The 10599-nt window shown below is 51.6% G+C and overlaps 3 protein-coding genes across 3 annotated transcripts; all 3 read right to left on the reverse strand.

The window, feature by feature from the left end:
- Positions 1–318: 318 nt before the first annotated feature.
- On the reverse strand, positions 319–2007 carry PV06_01017 (uncharacterized protein; the record flags this gene model as incomplete). Its single annotated transcript, XM_016401597.1, has 2 exons — positions 319–717; positions 781–2007. 2 exons carry the CDS (start codon positions 2005–2007, stop codon positions 478–480), a joined length of 1467 nt encoding a protein of 488 aa, XP_016268650.1. The 3' UTR covers positions 319–477.
- A 399-nt stretch (positions 2008–2406) lies between these two features.
- Positions 2407–8632, reverse strand: PV06_01018 (uncharacterized protein). The gene has a single exon (XM_016401598.1). The coding sequence runs from the start codon at positions 8545–8547 to the stop codon at positions 2461–2463; it is 6087 nt and encodes a 2028-aa protein (XP_016268651.1). The 5' UTR covers positions 8548–8632; the 3' UTR covers positions 2407–2460.
- A 153-nt stretch (positions 8633–8785) lies between these two features.
- PV06_01019 (uncharacterized protein) lies at positions 8786–10599 on the reverse strand. The gene is made up of 5 exons (XM_016401599.1): positions 10194–10599; positions 9961–10139; positions 9630–9899; positions 9520–9580; positions 8786–9469 (listed from the first exon to the last, which is right to left on the reverse strand). The coding sequence occupies exons 1-5, from the start codon at positions 10497–10499 to the stop codon at positions 8843–8845; spliced, it is 1443 nt and encodes a 480-aa protein (XP_016268652.1). The 5' UTR covers positions 10500–10599; the 3' UTR covers positions 8786–8842.

Below are 10599 nucleotides of genomic sequence, written 5' to 3' on the forward strand. Positions count from 1 at the left end.
AAGTGGCCAGTACTCCAGTTGGAATTTGCGCTGAACGTTGCGCCATCGCTCCCATAGTGGCATCCCTGAAAAGACCAGCCATGCCGACCCTCAGGGCCATAGCGGTAGCCACCGACATATCACCTCCCGCGAGTCCTTGTGGAATGTGTAGACAATTCATCAACGAGTTTGCGACGACCAAAGATCTACCGATTTATATGTACGGTAAGGATGGGATTGACCAGGGCGGCGACGGCAAAGGTGTCGTGATGATGACCATCGGGGAACTGTTACCCATGAGTTTTGGTCCAAACGACATGGATAGAAATCGTTGATTCTGCTTTGATGAACATGAGTATATCATACGTATCCACGGCATCGGACTCATCATCATCACTTCCTAAACAAAGTGTCTATTTCTATTCTTTTTCGTCTTCTTTCCATTTCGTTGGACTTTGTATCCTCAGGCTGAGACCTAGTACTTCTCGTACTCCAAGGCTAAGTCGTGCCTTTACCATCACTGAATTGTACAACTGCCCATTTACCACTCCAAGCCCATTTTCTCGCTCCCGAATCACCACCACCACCTTCCATGGCACGGATTTCTTCGTCTTTACCATTTGGTAATCCGACCACCACATCTGCCTTGCACGTACGTAATGCGAGAACCCTCAATCCTGAACCAGGACCGAGTGGACCGATGGCGTCGGTGAATGGTGTCGTCGGTTGCCATGTTGCCTGAAGAAAGAAAATCAGTCATCAGCCCGTCACATTCGCATATCAACAAGGGAAACAACATACGTCACCGGTCAATTTTCGATAATTCAAATCCCCTTTGAACACGACCAACTCACTTTCCCTCAAATCCTCAAGGACCTCGGGGGCGATTTTTGGCATCCGCCAAAAACTACCCGCGTGAGTCCAGAATCGATTGGGGCGTAAAATCAACTTCCCATCTTCGTGTAGATTCTTCCAATCTTCAAACAAGAATTTGATGTCACTCTCTTGTTGTTCCGTCAACCCTTTACTCTCGGTTTCGGACGAAGCGTAAAATGTCGCCGGATCCCTCATGGCGTCCAACAAAGCAGCAAAGTCCCCGGGGACAACGTCACTCACGAACCAAGGCATACTTTTGGGGTGCAAAACCACCTCGGTCGCCAAACCCACCGCGACCAGATACCCCGCCAGGACGAGATCGACGAACAATTCGAACCCGGCGTTGTCCAGCACGATATCCACTCGTCTGTTTTGGTGGCCTTCCCTCTCGGCGCGCTTGAGAACGTCGAAAGCCTTTCCCAGATCGTTGACGATGACATTCTTCTCACTCTCCCTGCGAGCCTGGCTCCCCTGCAACTTTTGAATGTCCTCGTAGGTCAACGTGGTGAGCAAACTCAGGTCGGTGGCGTTCCCCCACAGACAAATCTCGGCCATCTCGACGAACAGCGTCTTTTCCGCCTCGGCCTCGTCGCTCTCGTCCCCCGCGGCCAGTAGGTGACGATGGTCCTCGCTTCCTTTTATCTGGGCGATGATTTCACGGTACCTCGTGGCCAACTCGAGCACGGCGTTCCGACTGGACCGGAAGGTGTCCATCTTTTGCCTGGCAAACGGGTCGTAACCCTTCCACGCCGCCGTCCTGGCCGTGCTGAACAGCACCCCGATGCGCCGGTACAGGTAACACTCGCCGTACAGCCATTCGACGCCGTGCCACTTGACCACCCCTCCGCCCGACTCGCGGCCCCTCGCGGCCAATTCGTCATTGTAGAGTCCCACGTCGGCTTGGCCGTCGTCGCCGATCTCGACGAGAGCCCGGTCGTGCTGCAACTCGTACTTGAGACTGCCCAAGCTCGAGATAATCCGCTTGCCCTCTGCGACGGCGTCCTCGGCGTCGCCGGGCAGAGCAGATACGCTCCTCGTGACGTCGTCAATGGCGCCCGTGATGATGGCGGGCCATCTCTCCCGTGCCGATTTGTACGCGAAACTCGTCGGGTCCGAAGTTTGGTATTTTGGGATTGGTGGGTCGAGATCCATGCTGGAGAGAAAAAGAGCACCGTTTTGACCTCTGTCTTTTCTCTACCGATCTATGTTGGAAATCCCCAAGTCGACTTTTCTTTGGCCCCTTGAATTTCGTTCCCCTCGAACGTATGAATAACCGTACTGCGAGTGCTCAATGTCTATGAGTAAATCCAAGTCAGAAACGGAAAGTCAAAGGTTGGTTGAGATTTGGAAGTCGACAACATATCGTTCAGCCTTGCCGAGAACAGAATTGTCGGCCTCAATACTGTGTACGGAACTAGTTCCAAAGCATCTTCCCGACTCTCAATCTATTGGCCATTTTTCCTCGACGAGGCTGCGCATCATTAGATTGAGACTAGACGTACAAGGACACCGTTCAAAAGGAAACAAAAAAACAGGAATTCGATTTTGTTCCTTTTGTTTTGTTCTATGTTTATAACATCCTCTCAATCTATCTACATCACCAACTTATCCAAAATCCATCCTCAGCTCAATGGCAGGTCTTGACTCAACATTATCCGTCGACGTCGTATCTTGCTTCTTCCCGACTCCAGCAGCTCTCAGCAAGCTCTCCAGATCCGACCGTTGATCCTCATCCAATAATCCCACAGCGACCTTGAAAGCTGACTGGTCAGTTGCAACCAGCTCAAGTAATCTCGCGGCACATTCCTTGCGCACCTCTTCCGAGTTCGTACCACGCGGTACCTGTTTAGCACGAACCAGCAGTACAGGTATCAAAATCGACATGGCAGCGAATCGTCCAGGCCCCGCGAGCGTGACAACAGACGCCACAAGAGCCTGGGTCAACGGACCTTTGACAGTTTCTGGATCTTCGGCTTCGGGATCCGTCACAAATGGAACAAGTCGCCCCCAGAGTAATCTGCCGATATACTCGTCGCAAGCTGTTTTGGGGTGGGTCATGAGCAACGATCTCAGACATCCGGCAGTGATCTTGGCGAGTCCGACATCCTGAAGACAGTCTAACATTTCCGACAGTGCACTGTCGATCAGTCCATCTTTGGCTGCAATGGCAGAGCTTGCAGTCGTAATCAAGACAGCAATGGACAGCAATGTATTCTTTGCGCAGACGATGGCGTGTTCATTTTCTCGTCGTTGGGCAACTGTCAACACCGACAACATCCGATGCAGGCAGCCACGTACCAATCTCGACGCTGTTTCGTTGTTTGAGGACCGGATGACATCTTGCAAGAATGTTTTGAAGACGGGCATGATGCGAGGAATCACCTCATCTTGACATACACCTGTAGCGAGGATCGTGCAATAGCTGTAAAAGATGCAGGCGTGTAGGTCCGCGCGAATGATGGATGGGAACACAGAAGCCACATCGACGAGAGCTTGGAAAGAAAGCTGCACGAGACCGACGCTATCCTCTCCCAGTCGGCGGACGGCGGATCCAGGTGGATCTTCAAGTGTCGGGACTAGGCCCGTCAAGACCAAAATAATGATCCTTGTCAGTTCAAAGAGTTGCTCGATGTCGTCCGAGAGCTTCTCGTCACGATCCTGGCTTTTGGCGACGAGGTGGTCCATTGAGAGATTTCTGGCGATTTCCACCAAAACGCTCTGTGTGTCTCTCGTGCTGGTGAGAGCAAGTCGATCCAGAGTGTCAGTGGTTTCGGTGAAGACGGCGTCCTCATAAATAGCATTTCCAGATACTTGAGGTGTCAGGATCTTCCTCAGGGCTTGTAATATTGACAAAGCTTGAGACGGATCCTCTCGTGCTTGGGTGACCAAAGCTTCGAAAGCCAATCCGAAAAGAATGAAAAAGAATGCCACAGGCTCTTCTCGGAAACTCATATCTCTGCCTTGGACAACGGTACCATTGGTAGAACCTTCGTCGGCAGCAGATACGCGTTTGTTGTCCAGTGCATCAAAGACCGACTCACTATCCTTCTCGACAAGAACCGCAATTGCATCGACGATACTGAGCCAGGTCTTCTGATAGAACGTCAGGCGGACTTCGCGATTGAACGATGCATATCGCTCATCCAGATTGCCTCCAACCATTTCACCTCCGAGGGTATCGGAAATTTCAGGTTCGAAGCGAAGGCCTGCAAACTCTTGCAATGAAGTCAACCAAAGAGGCGCAAGTTTGGGTATGAATGGCTGAAGAATATCTTCTAGATAGGCTTGCTCGTGACTTGCCAGCTGCAATTGAGCCCAGCCAGACAAGATTCCCATCTTAAGCATAGCTTGGGCATTGGGACTGAGGTCCTTCAAATCGCCGATTGAAGCTTCTGGGGTCTGCTGGGTGAGGTTATCTATGCCCATTGAAAGCACCTTGAAGATGCGTCCCATGCGGTCGGCATTGGTGACGATACCAGTCGCAACAAAAGTGGCGCAAACGCCTATAGCCTCGGCGGCCAGTTCAGGAGATGAATCAGCTGCGAAGGCAGGAGTCAGAGCTGAGCTGATTTGTGCTTGATATTGCTCTAGCAGAGAAGCTTCCAGGAAATCGGGATCCGGCGTCTTTCCGAACAACTTGAGGATCTGGTCAATAATTCTTAACCCCCAAATGCGAAGCTCGACAACATTGGCAGTTGATGCTGAAAATGCGACCCGAACCACCTCCGCGACCTTTGCTTGTAGAACTTCTTCCGCGTGAATCACCCGTTCCGCCGACATTGCTGCTTGAACAATGTCCATGGATTCGCTGAGCAACCGCATCGCAAAATCCCGAGTTTGCCAGCGAAGGAATTCTTGACCTTCTGGAACTACTTCTGCAGCTTCCCCCTGAGCGGCGGCAGCAAAGCCAGCGACTTCCTCGTCAGCCAGATCTGGCATAGCTGTCTTGGCCGCAGCTGTAGCTGTGTGAGTAGGGGGATTTTTTGCCCGTGTCTTGGAAAGGATGCTTTGGCACTTGTCAATCCACTCGGCGGTATCAAGGAGTATGGTCTGCTGCATCCAGTTCTGCAACATGGCTTGGATAGATTGGTCTTGAGGACTATCATCCAGACGACTCCACAAGTCATCGCCCAATTTCGACGTCGCGACTCGGGCGACCTCGGAAGCATTTCTTTTCATCAATTCGCTGAGGCCTTTGATGGCGGAAGACTGGAGCAGTTCTTCATCCGAAGAAAGATTCTCCTGCAAGTCAAGGACGTATTTTGAGAATTGAATGTGAGCCGGTGCGTACATCATAAGGTGGCGTAAGCACTGGTAACTTTCAAATCTCAGCCGGCGTGAAGCTTCATTTTGCAGATAACCGATGAGGATCAAGATCAGATTCCGCGCTTTCGATACATCCTGCAGATCAGGGCCCATCACATTGATGATGCTGTCAACACACTGAGCCAGAGCCCAGGGTGTGAAAAGTTCTAACTCAAGATTTGAAGTTGCTTGAGATGCAGACTCCTCGTTATGGGTATCGTTGGAATAAAGCTGAGCCAGCAAGCCAAGGGTGCTTGTCGCGTAGGTCGAAAATGCCAATCCGGCTGAATCTGCAACCTGAACCAAGCCTCTGAGAGCCCAGTAATGTACTGTGGTGTGGGTATCGCTGCACAAGGATAGTAACACTCCGACGATAGATTTCATGTGTAGACCAGCAGCCATTGCACCAACTTCGGCATGGATATAACCTAGGGCAAGCGCACACCCAGCACGTGCGCTAGGGTCACGATTAGCCACTATCATATCAATAAGATCCTTGACTTCTTTGTTGGTGAATTGTGTACCGGCCAGGTTGCACAGTCGACCTATTGCTCGGGCCGACAGGTGGCGCAGGTTCTGATCTGCGTTGCAGACGTATCTGCCCAGAAGTTCAACAATGACTGGTCCGATCGCGTCCACGTTCAATTTACCAGCAAGGTATGGTGTTTCTTTGTTAGCCACCGCCAGAGCACAGAGGAAGGCCAGTGCCGAGTTGATCTGCATTGCAGCCTTCTTGCCAGGCTCACGCTGGAGAGGCTGAGATATCGCTGTAATGAGCTGTTCTACTGTGCTCTCCTGGACCCGGGGAGACTGCAAGGGTAGAGATATCGCGAATAGTTTGATAGCAAGATTGACGCATGATGTTGCAGGGGAGCTCAGCTCTGCTTCCTCGGGACCCGAACCCTGTCTAATGATCAACACTGGATCGTGCTCTATAGCCGCCAGCGAGGGAGACTGGATTGAAAGATCAGGAAGTGAGAATTCCTGCTCCGGTGAGGTTCGATGACTCAGCTGTAGGTGATTCTCGAATGGCAGGTACGTGTCGAAGCTGTCAGTCAAACTGCAGACACCAAAGCCCCAGTTGTCACTCGTGGTCCAAAGGCCTTCAAAGTTGCTGGCAGCGTTTGTCAATGATGTTTCCAGATTTTTCATGATGGGACGCTCAGGATCCGTGAAAGTTCTTGTAGTGAGACCGATAAGGTCGGAGTGCGATACCACCTCGCTTTGATCCAGATGTTTTAGACCGGCCACTGCCGTGAAACATTGGAGGACTCGTCGGCGCAGGAGGATCGTAAGATCTTGTAGCTGCAGCGCCGGAACTAGACGTTGAGAGATATCGTCGGCTTCCCTGGTAGACGGGAGGCTTTCCAAAAACAGAATGGTGTTGTGCAGCATTGTCGAAATGCGCTTGGAACCATCTGTCGTTACCAGCGTGCTGCAAGATGAGAGGAACATCAACAGGGCACTCAATGCACACTCTCGAACATGCGACAAGAAACTTAATTCTAGATGTCCCCTTTTAGCAGCATTCTCGTGCGTCAACGGAGGAGGCAGAGCATTTCTCCATAAAAGCATCAATTGGTTCAAATGCACCTTGACAAAACTTGGTCCAAGCGAGGTGATACCACTAATCAGTGTCCAAGCTACCTGTACCTGCATGGCCGACACGCGCAATTCCGCAGCAGCACTTGACTTGAGGAGGTCCGTCGCAAAGGTGAAAACGTTGGAATAGATCTGAGTCGAGCCGTAGAGCGGTCTCTGGGGCACACAACTGATCATCACAGCAATAGTTGAAGCATACCCTAGAGATTTTCGATGAGGGTATTTGACCTCGCTTGATGGTTGGAACTCTTTGTGCAATTGTGACATGGCATGCTCTATGCTGCGGACCAGCTGACTCGGGCATGCGAGGACGAACGCCTTGAAGCATTGCACAGCATGGCTCTGAACTGTGTGGCTCGGGTGCTGGACGACTTGGAAGAGCGCTTCCCGACACGAGTCTTGAAGGACGTTGGACGCAGGACCCAGTCTGGTAAGCAAGTCGGTCAACGTTGAAATAGCCCCTGTTAATATCCGTTTGGAAGGCTCCTTTCTCTCCGGCATCACCTGAGGGTAGTTCTTGAGGACATCGTTGATTAAATGTCGGGCCGCGTTGATTTGAGCATTTTCTGTAAGGAGGCCCGTAACGTCGTTCAGGATCCACTGGACAAGCTTCCGAGTGAGTAGCAGTCGGTAGCGGTTGGCGGACACAGTAGGATTATTCAGCAGATCGCCATACGTATGTACTGCGATGGTTGCGTATTTTTCCTCTAATGTTTTGCGTGGTAGTAGGCGGAGTAGGTATCTATAGCCCATGGCAATGCCGGCACGTGCTCGGTTGCTGGTTGAGGTTCTACAGTATTGTTGCGATAGTACTCGTAGGATGTCGTTCAGGGACATGGATAACTGGACAGATGCCTTGCCCTGGCTGGGAGCTGGAGAGGCTACGCGGTCTTGTTCTCCATCCTCGTCCAGGGCCGCGCCAGCCTTCTTTGACTTCTTTGGCTTTCGTATGACCGGGACCTCGGTGGGCCCGCTTTCTGAAAATGCCTGTTTCAGAGCTGCGGCCACAGCTGCGGCCGCAGAATGCCTGACAGACGAGATTGAGCTGTCGATGGCCTTCCAAAGACTGTTCTTGAGGCTGTCAAAGTCTGCCGAGTTGTTGAAGTAGGTTGTCTCGGTGACCAGACTGCGCATACAGGAGCATGCACACCTTTGCACAAATGCAGACTTGTCATTCGCCGCAGCACTTCGGGCCTGTTTCCAGATGTCTCGAGCCACATTTTCGTCCAGGCTGGTTTGAATCCCGATCACCAAAGCGCCAAGTGCTCTGAAGACACAGCCACGAGTTCCCGTGTGGGATGACTTCAGAAGCTTAAGCAGACTCGCAACAACGAGTCCAGACAAACTTATAGCACTGTCACCAGCCGAGCGGTAGAGAGCACCCAAGCATACCGCAGCCGCATGTCTTGCGCCCACCTCTTTGTCATTTTTCCCTGCATTCAATATAGACACGAGGTCGTTTATAGTTTCATAAAGCAGGCTTCGACTGCCTCGCCCGAAGGCATCTCCTAGGATTCTACCCAGGGTGTTGCGGACAACGCGCGATGGAGTTGGTGCTCCGAGCCCGACAATCTTGATGACCTCCTTCTTGATCGATGCCTGATGCGCAGGCAAGGCTTCGGCGGAGAGTTGTTCGACGTGATGTTGCAGATCGGAGACGAAGGTCAGCAAGAACAGGTCTTGCTGTTCGGTTGGAAGAGCATGTAGTTTGGCGATGTCGAGTTCGGCATCGGAGGTGCCATTAGTTGCAGGCACTGGTTCAGGGGCCGGCGCTGGGCTGGCCATGGGGGTTTATATGAAGACAAGCGAACGTCCTGGACGGACGGACGCACTCGTATTTATCAAATACCATATAAGCGTGACAGGTGACAGAGACAGTGCCCGACGACGACTCACATGCCCTCTCTTTACATCTGTCCTTCAGAAAGTTCATAAACGGTTAGATTGACGTCTCGATCAAGCATTACTCCACCGTATGAGCAACTTTACCCTATGTAGTAAGCACTACTGTCGCGCAAATAGCAAGCAAATTCCTCAATTGTTTTCTCTCTGGCTACAGTTGAACTAGCTTACATGGCCATCAAGTGCTCTTCTTCAGATACAAGGTCTGTGCATTGCAGAATGCGCGTAGTCCGCCAATGCCCCATTCGTAACCGACGCCAGACTCTTTGTGACCTCCAAACGGCGCGTTGGGATCAAGCTCAAGATGAGTGTTGACCCAAACACTTCCAGCATCCAGCTGTCGAGCAATTCTGCTGGCTTCTTTCAGGTCATCGGACCAGACCGAAGCGCCGAGGCCCATCTTAGTATTGTTTGCACGAGCAATGACATCGTCCTCGTCGGTCCACGTCATGAGAGGAACGATAGGGCCGAAAGGCTCCTCGGTCGCGATTCTTGAAGTGTCGGACGGCTTATCAATGATGGTGGGTGTGATGAAATATCCAGGCTTGTCCTCGTTCTTACCACCTACGGCAACGGTCCACTTCTCCTTCTCAATATCTGAGAAGAAAGTTTTGACCTTTTCGTACTGCATGGAGTTCTGAACGGGTCCAAGGAACACGCCCTCTTCACTACCATCGCCGACTTTGAGTGTCTTGGTAAATGCGACCATGGCGTCTCGGAATTGGTCATGGATGGACTCGTGGACATAGATTCGCTTAATGGCAAGGCAAATCTGGCCAGAGTTCAGGAAAGCAAGCGTGGCAATCTGTACAACGGTCAATTTGCGATTAGCATATATATAGGCAAGTCTCGTACCTTGGCCGCGACGCTATTAATGTCAACATTCTTGGTGACAATGGCCGGATCTTTACCTCCCCTGTCCAAGATTAGTCATAGAACTGTCGCAAAAATACGCATATTCTTACAGCTCGAGAGTGACTCGCTTCAGCGTCTTCGCGGCACTTTCCATGACTTTCTTTCCAGTGAAAGTCGAGCCAGTGAAGCTGATCTTGTCAGGGCCAGGGTGGGCTGTAAGCCATGGTCCGAGGTTATCGTCTCCGCTCAGAACTTGCAGCACGCCTGGCGGGAAGAACTTCTGGGCCAGCTCACCCATCTTCAAATTGCAGTAGGGAGTGAATGGAGATGGTTTGATGATGATGGGGTTGCCAGTAAGGAGAGAAGGGCCGATCTTGCCACTTCAGCATGTTAGAACTAGAGACGGCAGAATTATTGCCAAAAGTTGCATGAGAGACATACCATGCCAGATGGATGGGGAAGTTCCACGGGACAATGCCGACGGTGACTCCGAGAGGAGTGTATCGAACAATGACTTGTTTTTGGGCATCTTCCTCAACGATCTCCTCCTTCAATTCGATCTTCGACAACTCTCTGAGCCAGTGGACTCCCGTTTGAGCCTCTTGAACGGCAAATTGGACCTGTAACAGTCCATCAGCTCAGAATTCCCTGTCTTCTCAGGCTCAAGTACTTACAGGTTTGCCTTGCTCCTGTGTGAGCAGCTTGCCAAAGTCCTGAGCATGCTCTTCGAGAGCGTCGGCGAAAGCAAGAACAGCCTTCTTTCGTTCTGCCCATGGTGTTTTCGACCAGGTCTGGAAGGCTGCCTTGCCCGCTGCCACTGCGTTGTCGACATCTTGCTGCGTCGAGACCGGGACTTCTGGATTTGGCTTTCCCGTTGCGGGGTTGATGCCATGTCTGGTCTTCTCTGTCTTACTCAATTGGCCGTTGATGGTGTTGTAGAAGCCATTGAAGACGTCGAAGCTGGTGTCGATAGAACCCATCTTTGCTCTGGTACAAGTGCTGTCTGGGAGATAAGCTGACGAGAGTTTGTCGAAGGTCCAAACAAGCTAGTTCTCTCAACGTGGCGCGGAGGGAGGGGAT

Source organism: Exophiala oligosperma (genome assembly GCF_000835515.1).
Source record: "Exophiala oligosperma strain CBS 72588 unplaced genomic scaffold supercont1.1, whole genome shotgun sequence".
NCBI lineage: Eukaryota > Fungi > Ascomycota > Eurotiomycetes > Chaetothyriales > Herpotrichiellaceae > Exophiala > Exophiala oligosperma.

Coding starts and splice junctions, on each gene's coding strand:
- PV06_01018 (XM_016401598.1), bottom strand. CDS start 8,547: ATGGCCAGCCCAGCGCCGGCCCCTGAACCAGTGCCTGCAACTAATGGC.
- PV06_01019 (XM_016401599.1), bottom strand. CDS start 10,499: ATGGGTTCTATCGACACCAGCTTCGACGTCTTCAATGGCTTCTACAAC. Junction 10,140..10,193: donor CACAGGAGCAAGGCAAACCT/GTAAGTACTTGA, acceptor GGACTGTTACAG/GTCCAATTTGCCGTTCAAGA. Junction 9,900..9,960: donor TTCCCCATCCATCTGGCATG/GTATGTCTCTCA, acceptor AACATGCTGAAG/TGGCAAGATCGGCCCTTCTC.